This window comes from Aphelocoma coerulescens, unplaced genomic scaffold (genome assembly GCF_041296385.1).
Source record: "Aphelocoma coerulescens isolate FSJ_1873_10779 unplaced genomic scaffold, UR_Acoe_1.0 HiC_scaffold_289, whole genome shotgun sequence".
NCBI lineage: Eukaryota > Metazoa > Chordata > Aves > Passeriformes > Corvidae > Aphelocoma > Aphelocoma coerulescens.
The window spans coordinates 1-25083 of NW_027183633.1; the positions used below are offsets into that span (position 1 = coordinate 1).

The following is a 25083-nucleotide window of genomic DNA, read 5'->3' on the forward strand; positions in this document are numbered from 1 at the left end:
TTTGGGGGGATTTGGGGGGATGGAAGGGCGTTTGGGGGATTGAAGGGGATTTGGGGGGGTTTTGGGGGATTGAAGGGGATTTGGGGGGTTTTGTGGGGATTTGGGGGGATTGAAGGGCGTTTGGGGGGATTGAAGGGGGTTTGGGGGGGATTTGGGGGGATTGAAGGGGATTTGGGGGGATTGAAGGGGAATTTGGGGGGAATTTGGGGGGGTTTTGGGGGAGATTTGGGGGGATTGAAGGGGATTTGGGGGCGTTTTGGGGGGATTTGGGGGGATTGAAGGGCGTTTGGGGGGATTGAAGGAGATTTGGGGGCGTTTTGGGGGGATTTGGGGGGTTGAAGGAGGTTTGGGGGGGATTGAAGGAGGTTTGGGGGGATTTGGGAGGGATTGAAGGGGATTTGGGGGGGTTTTGGGGGGATTTGGGGGGATTGAAGGGCGTTTGGGGGGCATTGAAGGGGATTTGGGGGGGATTTGGGGAGATTGAAGGGGGATTTGGGGGGGATTTTGGGGGGTTTGGGGGAGATTTGGGGGGATTGAAGGAGATTTGGGGGCGTTTTGGGGGGATTTGGGGGGTTGAAGGAGGTTTGGGGGGGATTGAAGGAGGTTTGGGGGGATTTGGGAGGGATTGAAGGGGATTTGGGGGGCATTGAAGGGGATTTGGGGGGGTTTTGGGGAGATTTGGGGGGATTGAGGGGGGTTTTGGGGGGGATTTGGGGGGATTGAAGGGGATTTGGGGGGGTTTTGGCCCGATTTGGGGGGGATTGAAGGGGATTTGGAGGGATTGAAGGGGAATTTGGGGGAGATTTGGGGGGGGGGTTGGGGGGATTTTGGGGAGATTTGGGGGGACTGAAGGGGATTTGGGAGGGATTTGGGGGAATTTGGGGGGATTGAAGGGGGTTTTGGGGAGCTCAAAGGGGATTTGGGGGCATTTTAGGGGGGTTAGGGGGATTTGGGGGCATTTTAGGGGGGGTTGGGGGGATTTTGGGGGTTTGAGGGGGGTTAAGGGGAATTGAAGGGGATTTGGGGGGGTTTTGGAGGGATTTGGGGGGTTTGAGGGGTTTTGGGGGGGGATTGAAGGGGATTTGGGGGGGTTTTGGGGGATTTGGGGGGATTTGGTGGTGATTGAAGGGGTTTTGGGGGGATTGAAGGGGATTTGGAGGCATTTTGGGGGGTTTGAGGGGATTTGGGGGGATTGAAGGGGATTTTTGGGGGGATTTTGGGGCATTTGGCAGGGATTGAAGGGGATTTAGGGAAGTTTTGGGGGCTTGGGGGATTTTTGGGGTGGGTTTGGGGAATTCAGGGAGGTTTGGGGAGATTTGTGGGTGATTTGAGGGAGATTGGGGGAATTGAAGAAGATTTGGGGGAGTTTTGGGCAGAATTTGGGGATTTTGGGGCATTTCGGGAGGGTCGAAGGAGGTTTGGGGGGAGTTTGGGGCATTTTGGGGAGGATTTGGGGGGGGTTGGGGGAAGGAATTGAGAGGGTTTGGGGGATTTTGGTGGGGATTTGGGAGGATTTTGGGGCGATTTTGGGGATTTGAGGGGGATTTGGGGGCGATTTTGGGGATTTGAGGGGGATTTTGGGGGGGATTTTGGGGATTTGAGGGGGATTTGGGGGGGATTTTGGGGCGTTTTGGGGTGATTTTGGGGCTGCTGATGAATCCCCCCCCCCCAATTCCTTCCCCTTTCCCCTCAGTCCCTTCCCCCAAGGGGGCGGAGCCAAAGAGGAAAGGGGCGGAGCCAAAGAGGAAAGGGGCGGAGCCAAAGGAGAAGGGGGCGGAGCCAAAGAAGGGGGCGGAGCTTCCGCGCTCATTCCGCCCCCTGCTGGAGGAGCTGGCCAAGGGACTGGAGCGGGAACTGCCCTGTGAGAGCCCCAAAATCCCCCCAAAATGCCCCAAAATCCCCCCAAAATCCTCCCCAAATCCCCCAAAATCCACTCCAGGCTCCCAAAATCTCCCTAAATCTCTACAAAATCCCCCCAAAATCCCCCCAAAATGCCCCAAAATCCTCCCCAAATCCCCCAAAATCCACTCCAGGCTCCCAAAATCTCCCCAGATCCCCCCAAAGTGCCCCAAAATGCCCCAAAATCCCCCCAAAATCCACTCCAGGCTCCCGAAATCTCCCCAAATCCCCCCAAAATGCCCCAAAATCCACTCCAGGCTCCTGAAATATCTCCAAAATCCCCCCAAAATGCCCCAAATCCTCCCCAAATCCTCTCAAAATCAACTCCAGGCTCCTAAAATCTCCCCAAATCCCCCCAAAATGCCCCAAATCCTCCCCAAAATTCCCCCAAATCCACTCCAGGCTCTCAAATCCCCCCCAAATCCCCCCCAAATTATTCCAAAATCCTCCCAAAAATGCCCCAAAATCCCTCCAAATCCCTCCAAAATGCCCCAAAATCCCTCCAAAATGTGCCCAAAATGCCCCGAATCCTCCCCAAATCCCCCCAAATCCACTCCAGGCTCCCAAAATATCCCCACATCCCTCCAAAATCCCCCAAATCCTCCCCAAATCCTCCAAAATCCATTCTAGGCTCCCCGAATCCTCCCCAAATTCCCCAAAATCCCCCCAAATCCCTCCAAAATCCCCCAAATCCTCCCACAATCCTTCAAATCCCCCCAAAATCCCCAAATCCCCCCAAAATCCCCCAATTTCCTCCTCCTCCCCCAGCCCTGCTCTCGCCGCCCTGCGCCAGCCTCAGCCTGCAGGGGGCGCTCTCCGCCCTGCACCGCAGCCAATCCCCTTCCTGCGCCCGCCTCTGCCGCGCCCTGATTGGCTGCCTCAGCCAGGGCAGCCCCGCCCACGGCCAGAGGTGAGTTCTGATTGGCTGCTGCCTCAGCAGAGCTGTGCTGTTTTCTGATTGGTCGAGGGCCTCAGATCTCCCTTTCCGTGATTGGCTGTGGGGTGTGGGTGCCCCTCTCTGATTGGCTGCTGCCCGTGGGCGCCCCTGCTCTGATTGGCCGCTGCCCCGATCCCTTTTCACTGATTGGCCGCTGCCTGTGGGCGCCCCTGCTCTGATTGGCCACTGCCCTGATTCCTTTTTTCTGATTGGCCTCTACCCCAATTCCTTTTCTCTGATTGGCTGCTCTGTGTGGGCGCCCTGCTCTGATTGGCCGCTACCCCGATCCCTTCTTTCTGATTGGCTGTTCTGTGTGCCAGCCCGTGCTCTGATTGGCTGCTTCCCTGATCCCTTTTCTCTGATTGGCTGTTCTGTGTGCCAGCCCCTGCTCTGATTGGCTGCTGCCCCGATCCCTTTTCTCTGATTGGCTGCTCTGTGGGTGCCCTGCTCTGATTGGCCGCTGCCCCGATCCCTTTTCTCTGATTGGCTGCTCTGTGGGCGCTGTCCTCTGATTGGCCACCACCCCCAACTCCCTTTTCTCTGATTGGCCCAGCCCGTTGCTGACGTCACTGCAGGACCCCGCCCGCTCCCGGCTGCTGGAGGCGGCCATGACGGTTCTGGACCCGCCGGGGCTCCGGGAGCTCTTCCGGGATCACCTGAAGGGTCACGTGAGGGGCGTGGCCTCGCACCGAGTGGCCAATCACGGCCTGCAGCGCCTGCTGGACCACGCCCCCGAGGATGTGGTAGGCGGGGCTTGGCCTGAGGGGGCGTGGCTTGGTGTAAAAGGGGGTGGGGCTTAATGGGGAGGGGTCGAATGGGGCGGGGCTTGAAGGGGAGGGGCTCTGTGGGGGAGGGGCTTTGAGGGGTGGGGCTTAAAGGGGAGGGGTCAAATGGGGCGGGGCTTAAAGGGGAGGGGTCAGAAAGGGGCGGGGCTTGGAGGGAGGAGGGGGTTGGGTGCTGATTTTGGGGGTGGGGCTTAAAAGGAGGGGCTTAAATGGGCGGGGCTTAAAGGGGAGGGGCTTTGGGGGTGGGGCTTAAAGGGGAGGGGTCAAATGGGGCGGGGCTTGGAGGGAGGAGGGGGTTGGGTGGTGATTTTGGGGGTGGGGCTTAAAAGGAGGGGCTTAAATGGGTGGGGCTTAAAGGGGAGGGGCTTAGGGGGTGCGGCTTAAAGGGGTGTGGCTTAATGGGGTGGGGTCAAATGGGGTGGGGCTTAAAGGGGAGGGGTGAAATGGGCCGGGGCTTAAAGGGGAGGGGCTTTGAGGGGTGTGGCTTAAAGGGGAGGGGTCAGAATGGGCGGGGCTTGGTGGGAGGAGGGGGTTGGGTGCTGATTTTGGGGGTGGGGCTTAAAAGGAGGGGCTTAAATGGGTGGGGCTTAAAGGGGAGGGGCTTTAAGGGGAGGGCTCAGAATGGGCGGGGCTTGGTGGGAGGAGGGGGTTGGGTGATGATTTTGGGGGTGGGGCTTAAAGGGGAGGGGTCGAAAGGGGCGGGGCTTAAATGGGGGTGCCTTAAATGGGTGGGTGTGGCTTAAGGGTGGGGCTTTGGAAGGGGTGAGGCTTAATGGGAGGAGTCTAAATAGGGAATTTGAGCGGGGCCTAAAGGGGAGGGGTCAAAGGGGGTGGGGCTTAAAGGGGTGGGGGTTGGATGGGTGTGGCTTAAAGGGGGTGGGGCTTAAAGGGGAGGGGGTTGGATGGGTGTGGCTTAAAGGGTGAGGCTCCGATGGGCGTGGCCTAAAGGGGCGGGGCTTAAACTGGGGATTAATTCCACGGGAGGAGCTGGATCAGGAGGGCGTGGCCTAGCGAGCAGCCCTGATTGGCCGGTTGGGTTTGTGGGCGGGACCGGGGCAGGGGAAGGGGCGTGTCCCCGCTCTGGTGGGCGTGTCCCGATCCAAGCCCCGCCCCCACCCCTTCCCACAGGTGGGGGAGGTGCTGTCGGAGCTGGGCCCCGCCCTGGAGGAGCCGCTGGCCCGGGGCCACCCCGGGGTGGTCATCGCGCTGCTGGGGGCGGCCCGCAGGCACCCCCGGCTCCAGGAGGAGGCGCTGCGCTGCCTCTTCCAGGTGGGACACGCCCCCTTTCCGCCCAGGCCACGCCCACTGCGAATAAACCACGCCCACCCCCCGATCGGTGCTAAACCCCGCCCCTTTTTGGGGCTAAGCCACGCCCCCTTTGAGGGCTAAACCCCGCCCCCTTTGGGGCTAAGCCACGCCCCCTTTGGGGTTAAGCCGCGCCCCTTTTCGGGGCTAAGCCGCGCCCCTTTTTGGCTGAGCTGCGCCCCTTTTGGGGCTTAGCCACCCCCCCTTTTGGGGCTAAGCCACGCCCCCTTTTGGGGCTAACCCACGCCCTTTTGGGGGTTAAGCCACGCCCCTTTTTGGCTAAGCCCCGCCCCTTTTGGGCTAACCCACGCCCCTTTTGGGGCTAAGCCACGCCCCATTTGGGGGCTAAGCCATGCCCCTTTTGGGGCTAAGCCACCCCCCTTTTGTGGCTAAGCCACGGCCCTTTTGGGGCTAACCCACGCACTTTTGGGGGTTACGCCATGCCCCTTTTTGGCTAAGCCACGCCACGTTTTTGGCTAAGCCACGCCCCCTTTTGGGCCTAAAACCCGCCCTTTTTGGGGCTAAGCCACGCCCCTTTTGGGGCTAAACCCCGCCCCTTTTTGGGGCTAAACCCCGCCCCTTGTTGGCTAAGCCACACCCCCATTCCAAAAGAACTTCCTGCTCTGCTTGGCCACACCCCCCCGTTAAGCCACACCCCTTATTAGCATCCCAAAGCCACGCCCCCACCCCAACCCCACCCCATTTCAAGCCCCACCCCCTATTAGCATCCCAAAGCCCCACCCCCACCTGAAACGACACCCAAATTTCAGGCCACACCCCCTCATTAAGTCCTGTCCCCCATTAGCATCCCAAAGCCACGCCCCCACCCCAAACCCCACCCAAATTTTAGGCCACACCCCCTGCCCAACCCACACCCCCATTAGCATCCAAAAGCCACGCCCCAACCCCAACGCACCCAAATTTCAGGCCACACCCCCTCATTAAGCCCTGCCCCTTATTAGCATCCCAAAGCCCCGCCCCCACCCCAACCCCTACCCAAATTTCAGGCCACGCCCCCTCATTAAGCCCTGCCCCTTATTAGCATCCCAAAGCCACGCCCCCACCCAAACCCACCCAAATTTCAGGCCACACCCCCTCATCAGCCGCGCCTCCTATTTGCATTCCAAAGCCCCGCCCCCACCCAAACCCCACCCAAATTTCAGGCCACGCCCCCTCATTAAGCCCCGCCCACTTCTCAGGCCCCCAAGCCCCTCCCATTCCTTGGCCACGCCCCTTCTGCCCCAAGCCACGCCCCTATTATGACGTCAAAGCCGCGCCCCCACCTAAACCCCACCTGAATTCCAGGCCACGCCCCCCCATTATGACATCAAAGCCCCGCCCCCACCCAAATTCCAGGCCACACCCCCTCATTAAGCCCCGCCCACTTCTCAGACCCCCAAGCCCCACCCTTTCCTTGGCCCCGCCCACTTCTACCCCAAGCCCCGCCCCCCCTTTAAGCCACGCCTAATTTTTTTCCCATCAGGCCTTGCGGTGCTGGGCCCCGCCCAAGCACCCCCATTGCATCACAGCCCTGGCCCAGCTCCGCCCCCTGGGGGAGGAGCCTGAGGTAAAGGGGGCGGGGCTTAAGGGGGAAAGTGGGCGGGGCTTAAGGGGGAAAGTAGGCTGGGCTTAAGGGGAAAGTGGGCGGGGTTTATGGGAAAAGTAGGCTGGGCTTAAGGGGAAAAGGGGGCGGGGCTTAAGGGGGAAGTAGGCTGGGCTTAAGGGGGAAGGGGCGGGGCTTATGGAAAAGTGGGCGGGGTTTATGGAAAAGTGTGCGGGGCTTAAGGGGGAAAAGTGGGCGGTGCTTAAGTGGGAAAGGGGGCGGGGCTTAAGGGGAAAGGGGCGGGGCTTATGGAACAGTGGGCGTGGCTTAAGGGAGGGCCCGGGTATAAAAGGGCAGGAGGGGCCGGGGTCTGTGGGGGAGAGGCGGGGAGGAGGGGGCGGGGCTTGGGGGGAGGGGGAGGGGCTTAGCGAGGGGCGTGGCTGGGGCGGGGGCGGGGCTTAGGCGGGGTTTTGGGGAGGGGGCGGGGCTTGCGCTGAGCGGGCCTGGCTGGCCGGGAGGGGCCGGGGCTTGGGAAGGAGGGGGCGGGGCTTGGAGGGGAGGGGGCGGGGCTTGCTGGGCAGGGGGGCGGGGCTTGGGGATGAGGGGGCGGGGCTTGCTGCAAGGGGGCGGGGCTTGCGCGTGCCTCCTCTTCTCCCGCCTTTTCCCCCGTTTTTATATCGAAAATTTCCCCGTTTTTCCCCTTTTCTCCTGTTTTTTTTACCCCTTTTCCCTCCCTTTTTTCCCCATTTTCCCCCCGTTTGTCCCCCCCCTTTTGGGGGCTACGCCACGCCTCTTTTGGGGCTGAACCCCGCCCCTTTTTGGGGCTAAGCCGCGCCCCTTTTTTGGCTAAGCCACGCCCCTTTTTGGGCTAAGCCACGCCCCTTTTGGGGCTAAGCCGCACCCCCATTTAAAAGGAACTTCCTGCTCTGCTTGGCCACGCCCCCGTTAAGCCCCACCCCTTATTAGCATCCCAAAGCCCCTCCCCCACCCAAACCCCACCCAAAATTCCGGCCACACCCCCTCATTAACTCCTGTCCCTCATTAGCATCCCAAAGCCACGCCCTGACCCAAGCCTTACCCAAATTTTAGGCCACACCCCCTCATTAATTCCTGTCCCTCATTAGCATCCCAAAGCCACGCCCTGACCCAAAACTCTGGCCCCACCCCCTCCCCCAAGCCACGTCCCCTATTAGCATCCCAAAGCCCCTCCCCCACCCCAACCCCTACCCAAATTTCAGGCCACGCCCCCTCATTAAGCCCCGCCCACTTCTCAGACCCCCAAGCCCCTCCCTTTTGTTGGCCACGCCCACTTCTGCACCAAACCACGCCCCTATTGTGACGTCAAAGCCATGCCCCCACCCCACCCCACCTTTCAGGCCACGCCCCCATTATGACGCTGGGGAAATGGGCGGGGCTTATGGAACAGTGGGCGGGGCTTAAGGGAGGGCCCGGGTATAAAAGGGCAGGAGGGGCCGGGGTCTGTGGGGGAGAGGCGGGGAGGAGGGGGCGGGGCTTGGGGGGGAGGGGGGAGGGGCTTGGCGAGGGGCGTGGCTTGGGCGGGGGCGGGGCTTAGGCGGGGTTTTGGGGAGGGGGCGGGGCTTGCGCTGAGCGGGCCTGGCTGGCCGGGAGGGGCCGGGGCTTGGGAAGGAGGGGGCGGGGCTTGGAGGGGAGGGGGCGGGGCTTGCTGGGCAGGGGGCGGGGCTTGGGGATGAGGGGGCGGGGCTTGCTGCAAGGGGGCGGGGCTTGCGCGTGCCTCCTCTTCTCCCGCCTTTTCCCCCGTTTTTATATCGAAAATTTCCCCGTTTTTCCCCTTTTTTCCTGTTTTTTTTACCCCTTTTCCCTCCCTTTTTTCCCCATTTTCCCCCCGTTTGTGCCCCCCCTTTTGGGGGCTACGCCACGCCTCTTTTGGGGCTGAACCCCGCCCCTTTTTGGGGCTAAGCCACGCCCCTTTTTGGGCTAAGCCACGCTCCTTTTGGGGCTAAGCCGTGCCCCTTTTGGGGCTAAGCCACGCCCCTTTTGGGCTAAGCCACGCCCCGTTTGGGGCTAAGCCACGCCCCTTTCGGGGCTGAACCCCGCCCCTTTTTGGCTAAGCCGCACCCCCATTTAAAAGGAACTTCCTGCTCTGCTTGGCCACGCCCCCGTTAAGCCCCACCCCTTATTAGCATCCCAAAGCCCCTCCCCCACCCAAACCCCACCCAAAATTCCGGCCACACCCCCTCATTAACTCCTGTCCCTCATTAGCATCCCAAAGCCACGCCCTGACCCAAACCTTACCCAAATTTTAGGCCACACCCCCTCATTAATTCCTGTCCCTCATTAGCATCCCAAAGCCACGCCCTGACCCAAAACTCTGGCCCCACCCCCTCCCCCAAGCCACGTCCCCTATTAGCATCCCAAAGCCCCTCCCCCACCCCAACCCCTACCCAAATTTCAGGCCACGCCCCCTCGTTAAGCCCCGCCCACTTCTCAGACCCCCAAGCCCCTCCCCTTTTGTTGGCCACGCCCACTTCTGCACCAAACCACGCCCCTATTGTGACGTCAACGCCACGCCCCCACCCCACCCCATCCCACCTTTCAGGCCACGCCCCCATTATGACGCTGGGGAAATGGGCGGGGCTTATGGAACAGTGGGCGGGGCTTAAGGGAGGGCCCGGGTATAAAAGGGCAGGAGGGGCCGGGGTCTGTGGGGGAGAGGCGGGGAGGAGGGGGCGGGGCTTGGGGGGAGGGGGAGGGGCTTGGCGAGGGGCGTGGCTTGGGCGGGGGCGGGGCTTAGGCGGGGTTTTGGGGAGGGGGCGGGGCTTGCGCTGAGCGGGCCTGGCTGGCCGGGAGGGGCCGGGGCTTGGGAAGGAGGGGGCGGGGCTTGGAGGGGAGGGGGCGGGGCTTGCTGGGCAGGGGGCGGGGCTTGGGGATGAGGGGGCGGGGCTTGCTGCAAGGGGGCGGGGCTTGCGCGTGCCTCCTCTTCTCCCGCCTTTTCCCCCGTTTTTATATCGAAAATTTCCCCGTTTTTCCCCTTTTTTCCTGTTTTTTTTACCCCTTTTCCCTCCCTTTTTTCCCCATTTTCCCCCCGTTTGTCCCCCCCCCTTTTGGGGCTAAGCCACGCCCCCTTTTGGGGGCTAAGCCACGCCCCTTTTTGGGGCTAAGCCACGCCCCTTTTGGGGCTGAACCCCGCCCCTTTTTGGCTAAGCCGCACCCCCATTTAAAAGGAACTTCCTGCTCTGCTTGGCCACGCCCCCGTTAAGCCCCACCCCTTATTAGCATCCCAAAGCCCCTCCCCCACCCAAACCCCACCCAAAATTCCGGCCGCACCCCCTCATTAACTCCTGTCCCTCATTAGCATCCCAAAGCCACGCCCTGACCCAAACCTTACCCAAATTTTAGGCCACACCCCCTCATTAATTCCTGTCCCTCATTAGCATCCCAAAGCCACGCCCTGACCCCAAACTCTGGCCCCACCCCCTCCCCCCAGCCACGTCCCCTATTAGCATCCCAAAGCCCCTCCCCCACCCCAACCCCTACCCAAATTTCAGGCCACGCCCCCTCGTTAAGCCCCGCCCACTTCTCAGACCCCCAAGCCCCTCCCCTTTTGTTGGCCACGCCCACTTCTGCACCAAACCACGCCCCTATTGTGACGTCAACGCCACGCCCCCACCCCACCCCATCCCACCTTTCAGGCCACGCCCCCATTATGACGCTGGGGAAATGGGCGGGGCTTATGGAACAGTGGGCGGGGCTTAAGGGAGGGCCCGGGTATAAAAGGGCAGGAGGGGCCGGGGTCTGTGGGGGAGAGGCGGGGAGGAGGGGGCGGGGCTTGGGGGGAGGGGGAGGGGCTTGGCGAGGGGCGTGGCTTGGGCGGGGGCGGGGCTTAGGCGGGGTTTTGGGGAGGGGGCGGGGCTTGCGCTGAGCGGGCCTGGCTGGCCGGGAGGGGCCGGGGCTTGGGAAGGAGGGGGCGGGGCTTGGAGGGGAGGGGGCGGGGCTTGCTGGGCAGGGGGCGGGGCTTGGGGATGAGGGGGCGGGGCTTGCTGCAAGGGGGCGGGGCTTGCGCGTGCCTCCTCTTCTCCCGCCTTTTCCCCCGTTTTTATATCGAAAATTTCCCCGTTTTTCCCCTTTTTTCCTGTTTTTTTTACCCCTTTTCCCTCCCTTTTTTCCCCATTTTCCCCCCGTTTGTCCCCCCCCCTTTTGGGGCTAAGCCACGCCCCCTTTTGGGGGCTAAGCCACGCCCCTTTTTGGGGCTAAGCCACGCCCCTTTTGGGGCTGAACCCCGCCCCTTTTTGGCTAAGCCGCACCCCCATTTAAAAGGAACTTCCTGCTCTGCTTGGCCACGCCCCTGTTAAGCCCCACCCCTTATTAGCATCCCAAAGCCCCTCCCCCACCCAAACCCCACCCAAAATTCCGGCCGCACCCCCTCATTAACTCCTGTCCCTCATTAGCATCCCAAAGCCACGCCCTGACCCAAACCTTACCCAAATTTTAGGCCACACCCCCTCATTAATTCCTGTCCCTCATTAGCATCCCAAAGCCACGCCCTGACCCCAAACTCTGGCCCCACCCCCTCCCCCCAGCCACGTCCCCTATTAGCATCCCAAAGCCCCTCCCCCACCCCAACCCCTACCCAAATTTCAGGCCACGCCCCCTCATTAAGCCCCGCCCACTTCTCAGACCCCCAAGCCCCTCCCCTTTCGTTGGCCACGCCCACTTCTGCACCAAACCACGCCCCCATTGTGACGTCAAAGCCACGCCCCCACCCCATCCCACCTTTCAGGCCACGCCCCCATTATGACGCTGGGGAAATGGGCGGGGCTTATGGAACAGTGGGCGTGGCTTAAGGGAGGGCCCGGGTATAAAAGGGCAGGAGGGGCCGGGGTCTGTGGGGGAGAGGCGGGGAGGAGGGGGCGGGGCTTGGGGGGAGGGGGAGGGGCTTGGCGAGGGGCGTGGCTTAGGGCGGGGGCGGGGCTTAGGCGGGGTTTTGGGGAGGGGGCGGGGCTTGCGCTGAGCGGGCCTGGCTGGCCGGGAGGGGGCGGGGCTTGGGAAGGAGGGGGCGGGGCTTGGAGGGGAGGGGGCGGGGCTTGCTGGGCAGGGGGCGGGGCTTGGGGATGAGGGGGCGGGGCTTGCTGCAAGGGGGCGGGGCTTGCGCGTGCCTCCTCTTCTCCCGCCTTTTCCCCCATTTTTATATCGAAAATTTCCCCGTTTTTCCCCTTTTTTCCTGTTTTTTTTACCCCTTTTCCCTCCCTTTTTTCCCCATTTTCCCCCCGTTTGTCCCCCCCCTTTTGGGGGCTACGCCACGCCTCTTTTGGGGCTGAACCCCGCCCCTTTTTGGGGCTAAGCCGCGCCCCTTTTTGGGCTAAGCCACGCCCCTTTCGGGGCTGAACCCCGCCCCTTTTTGGCTAAGCCGCACCCCCATTTAAAAGGAACTTCCTGCTCTGCTTGGCCACGCCCCCGTTAAGCCCCACCCCTTATTAGCATCCCAAAAGCCCCTCCCCCACCCAAACCCCACCCAAAATTCCGGCCACACCCCCTCATTAACTCCTGTCCCTCATTAGCATCCCAAAGCCACGCCCTGGCCCAAACCTTACCCAAATTTTAGGCCACACCCCCTCATTAATTCCTGTCCCTCATTAGCATCCCAAAGCCACGCCCTGACCCAAAACTCTGGCCCCACCCCCTCCCCCCAGCCACGTCCCCTATTAGCATCCCAAAGCCCCTCCCCCACCCCAACCCCTACCCAAATTTCAGGCCACGCCCCCTCATTAAGCCCCGCCCACTTCTCAGACCCCCAAGCCCCTCCCCTTTTGTTGGCCACGCCCACTTCTGCACCAAACCACGCCCCTATTGTGACGTCAAAGCCACGCCCCCACCCCACCCCATCCCACCTTTCAGGCCACGCCCCCATTATGACGCTGGGGAAATGGGCGGGGCTTATGGAACAGTGGGCGTGGCTTAAGGGAGGGCCCGGGTATAAAAGGGCAGGAGGGGCCGGGGTCTGTGGGGGAGAGGCGGGGAGGAGGGGGCGGGGCTTGGGGGGAGGGGGAGGGGCTTAGCGAGGGGCGTGGCTTAGGGCGGGGGCGGGGCTTAGGCGGGGTTTTGGGGAGGGGGCGGGGCTTGCGCTGAGCGGGCCTGGCTGGCCGGGAGGGGCCGGGGCTTGGGAAGGAGGGGGCGGGGCTTGGAGGGGAGGGGGCGGGGCTTGCTGGGCAGGGGGGCGGGGCTTGGGGATGAGGGGGCGGGGCTTGCTGCAAGGGGGCGGGGCTTGCGCGTGCCTCCTCTTCTCCCACCTTTTCCCCCGTTTTTATATCGAAAATTTCCCCGTTTTTCCCCTTTTTTCCTGTTTTTTTTACCCCTTTTCCCTCCCTTTTTTCCCCATTTTCCCCCCGTTTGTCCCCCCCCTTTTGGGGCCTAAGCCACGCCTCTTTTGGGGCTGAACCCCGCCCCTTTTTGGGCTAAGCCGCGCCCCTTTTTGGGCTAAGCCACGCCCCTTTTGGGGCTAAGCCACGCCCCTTTTGGGGCTGAACCCCGCCCCTTTTTGGCTAAGCCGCACCCCCGTTTAAAAGGAACTTCCTGCTCTGCTTGGCCACGCCCCCGTTAAGCCCCACCCCTTATTAGCATCCCAAAGCCCCTCCCCCACCCAAACCCCACCCAAAATTCCGGCCACACCCCCTCATTAACTCCTGTCCCTCATTAGCATCCCAAAGCCACGCCCTGACCCAAAACTCTGGCCCCACCCCCTCCCCCCAGCCACGTCCCCTATTAGCATCCCAAAGCCCCTCCCCCACCCCAACCCCTACCCAAATTTCAGGCCACGCCCCCTCATTAAGCCCCGCCCACTTCTCAGACCCTCAAGCCCCTCCCCTTTTGTTGGCCACGCCCACTTCTGCACCAAACCACGCCCCTATTGTGACGTCAAAGCCACGCCCCCACCCCCAACCAATCCCACCTTTGAGGCCACGCCCCCATTATGACGCTGGGGAAATGGGCGGGGCTTATGGAACAGTGGGCGGGGCTTAAGGGAGGGCCCGGGTATAAAAGGGCAGGAGGGGCCGGGGTCTGTGGGGGAGAGGCGGGGAGGAGGGGGCGGGGCTTGGGGGGAGGGGGAGGGGCTTAGCGAGGGGCGTGGCTTAGGGCGGGGGCGGGGATTAGGCGGGGTTTTGGGGAGGGGGCGGGGCTTGCGCTGAGCGGGCCTGGCTGGCCGGGAGGGGCCGGGGCTTGGGAAGGAGGGGGCGGGGCTTGGAGGGGAGGGGGCGTGGCTTGCTGGGCAGGGGGCGGGGCTTGGGGATGAGGGGGCGGGGCTTGCTGCAAGGGGGCGGGGCTTGCGCGTGCCTCCTCTTCTCCCGCCTTTTCCCCCGTTTTTATATCGAAAATTTCCCCGTTTTTCCCCTTTTTTCCTGTTTTTTTTTACCCCTTTTCCCTCCCTTTTTTCCCCATTTTCCCCCCGTTTGTCCCCCCCCTTCTGGGGGCTATGCCACGCCTCTTTTGGGGCTGAACCCCGCCCCTTTTTGGGGCTAAGCCACGCCCCTTTTTGGGCTAAGCCACGCCCCTTTTGGGGCTAAGCCACGCCCCTTTTGGGGCCAAGCCACGCCCCTTTTGGGGTTAAGCCACGCCCCTTTTGGGGCTGAACCCCGCCCCTTTTTGGCTAAGCCACACCCCCATTTAAAGGAACTTCCTGCTCTGCTTGGCCACGCCCCCGTTAAGCCCCACCCCTTATTAGCATCCCAAAGCCCCTCCCCCACCCAAACCCCACCCAAAATTCCGGCCACACCCCCTCATTAACTCCTGTCCCTCATTAGCATCCCGAAGCCCCGCCCTGACCCAAACCTTACCCAAATTTTAGGCCACACCCCCTCATTAACTCCTGTCCCTCATTAGCATCCCAAAGCCACGCCCTGACCCAAAACTCTGGCCCCACCCCCTCCCCCAAGCCACGTCCCCTATTAGCATCCCAAAGCCCCTCCCCCACCCCAACCCCTACCCAAATTTCAGGCCACGCCCCCTCATTAAGCCCCGCCCACTTCTCAGACCCCCAAGCCCCTCCCCTTTTGTTGGCCACGCCCACTTCTGCACCAAACCACGCCCCTATTGTGACGTCAAAGCCACGCCCCCACCCCACCCCATCCCACCTTTGAGGCCACGCCCCCATTATGACGCTGGGGAAATGGGCGGGGCTTATGGAACAGTGGGCGTGGCTTAAGGGAGGGCCCGGGTATAAAAGGGCAGGAGGGGCCGGGGTCTGTGGGGGAGAGGCGGGGAGGAGGGGGCGGGGCTTGGGGGGAGGGGGAGGGGCTTGGCGAGGGGCGTGGCTTGGGCGGGGGCGGGGCTTAGGCGGGGTTTTGGGGAGGGGGCGGGGCTTGCGCTGAGCGGGCCTGGCTGGCCGGGAGGGGCCGGGGCTTGGGAAGGAGGGGGCGGGGCTTGGAGGGGAGGGGGCGGGGCTTGCTGGGCAGGGGGCGGGGCTTGGGGATGAGGGGGCGTGGCTTGCTGCAAGGGGGCGGGGCTTGCGCGTGCCTCCTCTTCTCCCGCCTTTTCCCCCGTTTTTATATCGAAAATTTCCCCGGTTTTCCCCTTTTTTCCTGTTTTTTTTTACCCCTTTTCCCTCCCTTTTTTCCCCATTTCCCCCCGTTTGTCCCCCCCCCAAATTTCCCCTTTTTTTCCCCATTTTCCCCCTTTTTTCCTCCTTTTTCTCTCTTTTTTTCATTTATTTTTCTCATTTTCCTCTATTTTTTCCCATTTTCCCCTCATTTTTCCCCTTTTCCCCCCCCTTTTTTCCTTCTTTTCCCTCCTGTTTTCCACATTTATTTCTCCCTTTTTCCCCCCTTTTTTCCTCCTTTTCTCCCCTTTTTCCCCTTTTTTCTCTTTTTTCCCTTTGTTCTCTTTTTCCCCCTTTTTTCCCCATTTATTTCTCCCTTTTTTTCTCCTTTTCTTCTCTTTTTCCCCCCCTTTTTTCCCATTTATTTTCCCCCATTTCCCCCCCTTTTTTCCCATTTATTTTCCCCCCTTTCCCCCCCTTTTTTTCCATTTATTTTCCCCTTTTCCCTCCTTTTTTCCCCCCTTTTTTCCCATTTTTTTCTCCCCTTTTCCCCCCATTTTCATCCCCTTTTTCCCCCCTTTTTTTCCACTTATTTTTCCTTTTCCCCCATTTTTTCCCATTTTTCCCCCCTTTTTTTCCATTCACTTTTCCCCCCCTTTTTCCCCATTTATTTCCTCCATTTCCCCCCTTTTCCCCCCTTTTTTCCCATTTCTTTTCTCCCTTTTTCACCCCCTTTTTCCCCCCTTTTTTCCGATTTTTTTCTCCCATTTTCCCCCCATTTCCCCCCTTTTTCCCCCATTTTTTCCCATTTATTTCCCCCCCTTTCCCCCCCCATTTTCCCATTCATTTTTCCCATTCTCCCCATTTTTTCCCCCCATTCCCCCCCCCTTCCCCTCCCCCCAGCCCCCCCTCCCCTCCCCCACTCTCTGGGGCTCCCTGGCCCTGCAGCACCTCCTGCATTTCGGGGACCCCTCCCCAATTTGGGGCTCCCTGGGGGCTCAGCCCCCCCCGGCCCTGCTGGCCCTGGCCCGGAGCCCCCCCGGGAGCCGCGTCTGGGACGCCCTCCTGGGGTCCCCCCGCGTCCCCTCCCCCGCCCGGCGCCGCCTCCTCCGCAAGCTCCAGGTACCCCTCCCCCACCCCCACCCCCCAATTCCCGGGATTTGGGGAAAAAACGGGAAAAAACGGGAAAAAAATGTGATTTTTCGGGGTGGAAATGGGGTTTGGGGGTTTTGGGGTGAAAATCGGCAGTTTTGGGCAAAAAAATGCGATTTTTAGCGTCAAAATTCAGTTCCTGGGGCTGAGTTGGGGTTTTGGGGTGAAAATCCTGGGTTTTGGGCAAAAAAATGCGATTTTTAGGGTGGAAATGGGGTTTGGGGGTTTTGGGGTGAAAATCAGGGGGTTTGGGCAAAAAAACGTGATTTTAGGGTTGAAATTCTGTTTCTGGGGCTACATTGGGTTTTTGGGCTGAAAATCAGCAGTTTTGGACAAAAAAATGCGATTTTTTTGGGTGGAAATGGGGTTTTGGGGTTTTGGGGTGAAAATCGCGGGTTTTGGGCAAAAAAATGCGATTTTTAGGGTCGAAATTGTGGTTTTGGCATCTAAATTGGGGTTTTGGGGTGAAAATCGTGGGTTTTGGGCAAAAAGCAGCTGGGATTTGTTTGGGGTGGGAATTGGGGCTCTCGGGGCCCTCCTGGGGTCCCCCCGCGGCCCCTCCCCCGCCCGGCGCCGCCTCCTCCGCAAGCTCCAGGTACCCCTCCCCCACCCCCACCTGGGAATTCCTGGAATTCCTGGGATTTGGGGAAAAAACGGGGAAAAAATGCGATTTTTCTGGGTGGAAATGGGGTTTTGGGGTTTTGGGGTGAAAATCCCGGGTTTTGGGCAAAAAAAAAATGTGGTTTTAGGGTTGAAATTGTGGTTTTGGCATCTAAGTTGGGGTTTTGGGGTGAAAATCCTGGGTTTTGGGCAAAAAACCGCGATTTTTAGGGTGGAAATGGGGTTTTGAGGTTTTGGGGTGAAAATCGGCAGTTTTGGGCAAAAAAATGTGATTTTTTGGGGTGGAAATGGGGTTTGGGGGTTTTGGGGTGAAAATCCCAGTTTTGGGCAAAAAAAATGTGATTTTTTTGGGTGGAAGTTGTGTTTGTGGGAATAAGTTGGGGTTTTGGGGTGAAAATCCTGGGTTTTGGGCAAAAAAATGTGATTTTTTGGGGTGGAAATGGGGATTTGGGGTTTTGGGGTGAAAATCCCGGGTTTTGGGCAAAGAAATCTGACTTTTCTGGGTGGAAATTGTGTTTGTGGGGGTTAAATTGGGGTTTTGAGGTGAAAATCCCCAGTTTTGGGCAAAAATATGTGATTTTTTTGGTGGAAATGGGGTTTTGGGGTGAAAATCCTGGGTTTTGGGCAAAAAAATGTGAATTTCAGGCTGGAAATTCCATTTTTGGGGGCCGAGTTGGGGTTTTGGGGTGAAAATCCCGAGTTTTGGGCAAAAAAATGCGATTTTTAGGGTCGAAATTGTGGTTTTGGCATCTAAATTGGGGTTTTGGGGTGAAAATCGTGGGTTTTGGGCAAAAAGCAGCTGGGATTTGTTTGGGGTGGGAATTGGGGCTCTCGGGGCCCTCCTGGGGTCCCCCCGCGGCCCCTCCCCCGCCCGGCGCCGCCTCCTCCGCAAGCTCCAGGTACCCCTCCCCCACCCCCACCTGGGAATTCCTGGAATTCCTGGGATTTGGGGAAAAAACGGGAAAAAAACGGGAAAAAAATGCGATTTTTCTGGGTGGAAATGGGGTTTGGGGGTTTTGGGGTGAAAATCCCGGGTTTTCGGCAAAAAAATGCGATTTTTAGGGTGGAAATGGGGTTTTGGGGTTTTGGGGTGAAAAACAGCAGTTTTGGGGAAGAAAATGTGGTTTTGGGGTTGAAATTGTGGTTTTGGCATTTAAGTTGGGGGTTTGGGGTTAAAATCAGCAATTTTAGGCAAAAAAATGCGGTTTTTTGGTGGGAATTCCATTTTTGGGGGCCGAGTTGTGGTTCTGGGGTGAAAATCCCGAGTTTTGGGCAAAGAAATGTGATTTTTCGGGGTGGAAATGGGGTTTTGGGGTGAAAAACAGCAGTTTTGGGCAAAAAAAATGCGATTTGAGGGTGGAAATTTGGGTTTTTGGGGCTACATTGGGGTTTTGGGGTGAAAATGGCGGGTTTTGGGCAAAAAAAAAATGTGGTTTTAGGGTTGAAATTGTGGTTTTGGCATCTAAGTTGGGGTTTTGGGGTGAAAATCCTGGGTTTTGGGCAAAAAAATGCGATTTTTAGGGTGGAAATGGGGTTTTGAGGTTTTGGGGTGAAAATCAGGGGCTTTGGGCAAAAAAATGTGATTTTTTTTGGGTGGAAGTTGTGTTTGTGGGAATAAGTCGGGGTTTTGGGGTGAAAATCCCCAGTTTTGGGCAAAAAATAGCGATTTTTTTGGTGGAAATAGGGTTTTGGGGTTTTGGGGTGAAAATCGCGGGTTTTGGGCAAAAAAATGTGATTTTTTGGGGTGGAAATGGGGATTTGGGGTTTTGGGGTGAAAAACAGCAGTTTTGGGGCAAAATAATGCGATTTTTCTGGGTGGAAGTTGTTTTTGTGGGAATAAGTCGGGGTTTTGGGGTGAAAATCCTGGGTTTTGGGCAAAAAAATGTGAATTTCAGGCTGGAAATTCCATTTTTGGGGGCCGAGTTGGGGTTTTGGGGTGAAAATCCCGAGTTTTGGGCAAAAAAATGCGATTTTTAGGGTCGAAATTGTGGTTTTGGCATCTAAATTGGGGTTTTGGGGTGAAAATCACGGATTTTGGGCAAAAAAATGTGATTTTCAGGCTCGAAACTCCATTTTTGGGGGTCGAGTTGGGGTTTTGGGGTGAAAATCGTGGGTTTTGGGCAAAAAAAGCGCCATTTTTAGGGTCGAAATTCCGATTTTGGGGGGATTTGGGGCTTTGGGGGCGAATTTGGGGGCTGAGGGGGGATTTGGGGGGGTCTGGGGGAGGATTTTGGGGAGAATTTTGGGGTTTGGTGGCGATTTTGGGATTTGGGGCGATTTTGGGGGGTCTTGGGGGGATTTGGGGGGATTTGGGGAGAATTTGGGGGGTCTGGGTGTGATTTTGGGGGATTTGGGGAGAATTTTGGGGGATTTGGGGGTTCGGGGAGAATTTGGGGGTCTGAGGGGAATTTGGGGGAGTCTGGGGGAGATTTTGGGGGAGGATTTTGGGGTTTGGTGGCGATTTTGGGGGATTTGGGGGTGGTTTTGGGGTGTTGGGTGGTTTTGGTTTTTGGGAGAATTTTGGGGGATTTTGGGGTTTGGGGGCGATTTTGGGGGGGTCTGGGTGTGATTTGGGGGATTTGGGGAGAATTTTGGAGGATTTGGGGGTCTGGGGGCGATTTTGGGGGTCTGAGGGGGGGATTTGGGGGGATTTGGGGGAGAATTTGGGGGATTTGGGGGAGAACTTTGGGGATTTGGGGGCGATTTTGGGAGTCGGGGGAGGATTTTGGAGGATTTGGGGGAGGATTTTGGGGTTTCGGGGTGATTTGAGGGGTCTGGGTGTGATTTTGGGGGGGATTTGGGGAGAATTTGGGGGGATTTGGGGGTTTGGGGGTGGTTTTGGGGGAGAATTTTGGGGAATTTGGGGGAGAACTTTGGGGGATTTGGGGGCGATTTTGGGGGTCGGGGGAGGATTTTGGGGGATTTGGGGAGAATTTTGGGGGGTCTGGGGGGGATTTTGGGGGATTTGGGAGAGAATTTTGGGGGGTCTGGGGGGGATTTTGGGGGATTTGGGGAGAATTTGGGGGGATTTGGGGCTTTGGGGGCGAATTTGGGGGTCTGAGGGGGGATTTGGGGGGGTCCTGGGGGAGGATTTGGGGGATTTGGTGGCGATTTTGGGGGTCAGGAGGATTTGGGGGGGTCTGAGGGGGGATTTGGGGAGGATTTTGGGGGTCTGGGTGGGGTTTGGGGGTCTGGGGAGGATTTTGGGGGATTTGGGGGAGGATTTGGGGGTTTCGGGGTGATTTGGGGGGGTCTGGGGAGGATTTTGGGGGATTTGGGGGAGGTTTTGGGGGATTTTGAGGGATTTGGGGAGGTTTTAGGGGTCTGGGGGAGGATTTTGGGGGGCTCTGGGGGGGATTTTGGGGGATTTTGGGAGAATTTTGGGGGATTTGGGGGTCTGAGGGGGGATTTGGGGGAGGATTTTGGCATTTGGGGTGATTTTGAGGGTCTGGAGATGATTTTGGGGGTCTCTGGAGATGATTTTGGGGGATTTTGGGGGATTTGGGGAGTCTGGGGAGGATTTTGGGGGATTTGGTGGCGATTTTGGGGTCAGGAGATTTGGGGGGGGTCTGGGGGGGATTTAGGGGGATTTGGGGGAGGATTTTGGGGTTTGGGGGTGATTTTGGGAGGTTGGGGGAGGATTTTGGGGTATTTGGGGAGGTTTTGGGGGATTTTGGGGGTCTGAAGAGCGATTTTGGGGCATTTGGGGTGGTCTGGGGGAGAATTTTGGGGGATTTGGGGGCGATTTTGGGGGGTCTGGAGGGGATTTTGGGGGATTTGGGGGTTCTGGGGAGGATTTTGGGTTTCGGGGTGATTTGGGGGGGGTCTGGGTGTGATTTTGGGGGATTTGGGGGAGGATTTTGGGGGATTTGGTGGTGATTTTGGGGGTCGGGAGGATTTGGGGGGATCTGGGGGGGATTTTGGGGTTTGGGGTGGTTTTGGGGCGAGTTGGGGGTCTGGGGCCGATTTTGGGAGGATTTGGGGGGGTTTGGGGGAGGATTTTGGGGGATTTGGTGGCGATTTTTGGGGTCGGAGAGGATTTTTGGGGGACCTGGGGGGGATTTGGGGGTCTGAGGGGGGATGTTGGGGTTTGGTGGCGATTTTGGGGATTTTTGGGGCAGTGTAAGGAATTTTGGGGTGGTTTTGGTGGTTTTGGGGGGATTTTGGGGCATTTTTGGGGTATTTGGGGGCCATTTAAGGGATTTTTGAGGTGATTTCTTTGATTTTGGGGTGGTTTAAGGGATTTTTGGGGTGGTTTTGGTGTTTTAGGGGGGATTTTGGGGTGGTTTCTTTGAATTTTGGGGTGATTTCTTTGATTTTGGGGTGGCTTAAGGGTTTTTTGGGGCATTTTAAGGGATTTTGGGGTGGTTTTGGTGTTTTAGGGAGGATTTTGGGGCGGTTTAAGGGATTTTTGGGGTGATTTCTTTGATTTCTTTGATTTCTTTGATTTTTGGGGCGGTTTCTTTGATTTTGGGGGTGGTTTAAGGGATTTCTGGGGTGCTTCCTTTGATTTTTGGGGTGCTTCCTTTGATTTTTGGGTGCTTCCTTTGATTTTTTGGGCCGTTTAAGGGATTTTGGGGTGCTTCCTTTGACTTTGGGGTGCTTTCTTTGATTTTGGGGCCATTTAAGGAATTTTTTGGGGTGCTTCCTTTGATTTTTGGGGGGATTTCTTTGTTTCTTGGGGTAATTTCTTAGATTTCGGGGTGCTTCCTTTGGTTTTGGGCTGATTTCTTTGATTTTGGGGTGCTTCCTTTGATTTTGGGGTGCTTCCTTTGATTTTGGGGCGGTTTAAGGGATTTTGGGGTGGTTCCTTGGATTTTTGGGGAGCTTTTGGTGGTTTTTGGGGTGCTCCCTTTGATATTTGGGGTGTTCCCTTTGGTTTTTGGGGTGCTTCCTTTGATTTTTGGGGTAATTTCTTAGATTTCGGGGTGCTTCCTTTGGTTTTTGGGTGCTTCCTTTGTTTTTTGGGGTGCTTCCTTTGTTTTTGGGGTACTTCCTTTGATTTTTGGGGTGATTTCTTTGATTTTTGGGGTGCTTCCTTTGGTTTTTTGGGTGCTTTCTTTGATTTTTGGGTGCTTCCTTTGATTTTTGGGCGGTTTCTTTGTTTTTTGGGGTGATTTCTTTGATTTTTGGGGTAGTTTCTTAGATTTCGGGGTGCTTCCTTTGGTTTTTGGGGTGCTTCCTTTGATTTTTGGGGTGCTTCCTTTGGTTTTTGGGCTGATTTCTTTGATTTTGGGGTGCTTCCTTTGATTTTTGGGGGTGATTTCTTTGATTTTTGGGGTGCTTCCTTTGATTTCCGGGTGCTCCCTTTGGTTTTTGGGTGCTCCTTTGGTTTTGGGGTGCTTCCTTTGGTTTTTGGGTGCTTCCTTTGTTTTTTGGGGTACTTCCTTTGATTTCTGGGGTGCTTCCTTTGGTTTTCGGGGTGCTTTGTTTGATTTTTGGGGTGCTTCCTTTGATTTCCGGGTGCTCCCTTTGATATTTGGGGTGCTCCCTTTGATTTTTTGGGTGCTTCCTTTGATTTCTGGGGTGCTCCCTTTGGTTTTTGGGGTGCTCCCTTTGGTTTTGGGGGCTCAAGGGCTCCTCGGGCCCGTTGCCCTGAGCCGTTGCCCTCCCCGCAGGGTCAGTGGCCAGCGCTGGCCCGGGACCGCAGCGGGAGCCGCGTGCTGGACGCAGCCTGGGCACGGAGCCCCCTCCCCCAGCGGGCGCGGCTGGCGGCCGAGCTGGGTCCGGGACCCCCGGGGGGGGATTTGGGGGGGGCCTGAAGGGATTTGGGGGGATTTGGGAGGGGTTGGAGGGATTTGGGGGGGTCCTGAAGGGATTTGGGGGGGTTTGGGAGGGGTTGGAGGGGATTTGGGGGGGTCCTGAAGGGATTTGGGGGGTTTGGGGGGGTCCTGAAGGGATTTGGGGGGGATTTGGGGGGTCCTGAAGGGATTTGGGGGGATTTGGGGGTCCTGAAGGGATTTGGGGGGGATTTGGGGGGGTCCTGAAGGGATTTGGGGGGATTTGGGAGGGGTTGGAGGGGATTTGGGGGGGTCCTGACGCGATTTGGGGGGATTTGGGGGGGATTTTGGGGGTCCTGAAGGGATTTGGGGGGGATTTGGGAGGGGTTGGAGGGGATTTGGGGGGTCCTGAAGGGATTTGGGGGGATTTGGGGGGTCCTGAAGGGATTGGGGGGGGTTTGGGAGGGTTGGAGGGATTTGGGGGGGTCCTGAAGGGATTTGGGGGGTCCTCAAGGGATTTGGGGGGGATTTGGGAGGGGTTGGAGGGATTTGGGGGGGTCCTGAAGGGATTTTGGGGGTCTGGGGGGGATTGGAGGGGGGGTTGGGGAGGATTTTGGGGGGAACTTGGGGGGTCCTGAAGGGATTTGGGGGAGATTTGGGGGGGTCTGGGTGGGGTTGGAGGGGATTTGGGGGGTCCTGAAGGATTTGGGGGGTCCTAAAGGGATTTGGGGGGGATTTGGGGGTCCTGAAGGGATTTGGGGGGACTTGGGGGGATTTGGGGGGTCCTGAAGAGATTTGGGGGGTCCTAAAGGGATTTTGGGGGGGTTGGGAGGATTTGGGGGGTCCTGAAGGGATTTAGGGGGGATTTGGGGAGTTTATGGGGGGATTTGGGGGGGGTCTGGGGAGGATTTTGGGGTCTGGGGGAGGATTTGGGGGGTCCTGAACGGATTTAGGGGGGATTTGGGCTCTGGGGGGGATTTGGGGGGTCCTGAAGGGATTTGGGGGGGGTTGGGGGAGTCCTGAAGGGATTTGGGGAGAATTTGGGGGGCTCTGGGGGTGATTTTGGGGGGATTTGGGGACTTTTCCGGGGGGCTTTGGGATCCTCCTGGGGGTTCAGGGGAGGTTTTGGGGCTCCCGAAGGGATTTTGGGGTGATTTTGGGGGGGGTTTAAGGACTTTTGGGGTGATTTTGGGGGGGTTTAGGATTTTTGGGGTGATTTTGGGGGGTTTTAAAGGTTTTTGGGGTGATTTTGGGGGGTTTTAAGGGTTTTTGGGGTGATTTTGGGGGGTTTTAAGGATTTTTGGGGTGATTTTGGGGGGCGTTTAAGGGTTTTTGGGGTGATTTTGGGGGGGTTTGAAGGTTTTTGGGGTGATTTTGGGGGGTTTTAAAGGTTTTTGGGGTGATTTTGGGGGGGTTTAAGGGTTTTTGGGGTGATTTTGGGGGGGGTTTAAGGGTTTTTTTGGGGTGATTTTGGGGGGGGTTTTAAAGGTTTTTGGGGTGATTTTGGGGGGGGTTTAAGGGTTTTTGGGGTGATTTTGGGGGGGGGTTTAAGGGTTTTTTTGGGGTGATTTTGGGGGGGTTTAAGGGTTTTTTTGGGGTGATTTTGGGGGGGTTTTAGGGTTTTTTTGGGGGGGGTTTAAGGGTTTTTTTGGGGTGATTTTGGGGGGGTTTTAAGGGTTTTTTTTGGGGTGATTTGGGGGGGTTTAAGGGTTTTTGGGGTGATTTTGGGGGGTTTTAAAGGTTTTTGGGGGGGTTTTAAGGGTTTTTTGGGGGTGATTTTGGGGGGGGTTTAAGGGTTTTTGGGGTGATTTTGGGGGGTTTTAAAGGTTTTTGGGGTGATTTTGGGGGGGTTTTAAGGGTTTTTTTTGGGGTGATTTTGGGGGGGGTTTTAAGGTTTTTTTGGGGGTGTTTTAAGAGGTTTTTTGGGTCATTTTGGGGTGATTTTGGGGTTTTGTTTTGCAGCCCCCCAACTCCCGGAGCTGTTACGGGACCCCCACGGCCGCGGGGTCGCCCGAAATTGGGGTTGGAGCTGTTCCGGAGGAACCGGGGGGAGTGGGAGCGGCTCCAGAGGGGGGAGGGGCGCAAGGGGAGGGGTCTGAGGGGGGTCCTGGACCTCTGACCCCTCCCCCACCCTAAAAAATCATCCGAGACACCCCAAAATCCACCCCAAAATGGGACCTTCGCCCTAAAAAATCCTTGGGGAACCCCAAAATCCACCCCAAAATGGGACCCACCCCCCCCCAAAGAACATTTGGTACGGTCCTGGGGGGTCCTGGGGGAGAGCCCCCCCAAAAAGGAGGGGGGTGTCCCAAAAATGGGGGGGAGCACCCAAAATGATTGGGAGACCCCCGAAAAATGGGTGGGAACCCCCCAAAAATGGGTGGGAACCCCCCCCCAAAAACTGGATGGGACCCCCCAAAAATCGATCAGGACTCCCCAAAAATGGGTGGGGCCACCCGAAAACGGGCAAGACACCCCAAAAATGGGTGGGACCCCCCCCAAAAAAACGGATGGGACTCCTCCAAAAATGATCGGGAACCCCCCCAGAAATGGGTCCCTCACCCCAAAAATCATCGGGACCCCCCAAAAATGGGTGGGACCCCCCCAAAATC

At 58.0% G+C, this 25083-nt stretch overlaps 1 protein-coding gene across 1 annotated transcript; it reads left to right on the forward strand.

Moving 5' to 3' along the window:
* Window positions 1-1693: 1693 nt before the first annotated feature.
* Window positions 1694-24864, forward strand: NOP9 (NOP9 nucleolar protein; the record flags this gene model as incomplete). Its single annotated transcript, XM_068999213.1, is given in 9 exon segments — window positions 1694-1861; window positions 2668-2809; window positions 3390-3579; window positions 4750-4890; window positions 6410-6493; window positions 15882-16100; window positions 22370-22475; window positions 24434-24490; window positions 24493-24864. Coding segments are annotated over 9 exon segments (1205 nt in total), but the record flags the coding sequence as incomplete, so codon positions are not given.
* Window positions 24865-25083: the final 219 nt, after the last annotated feature.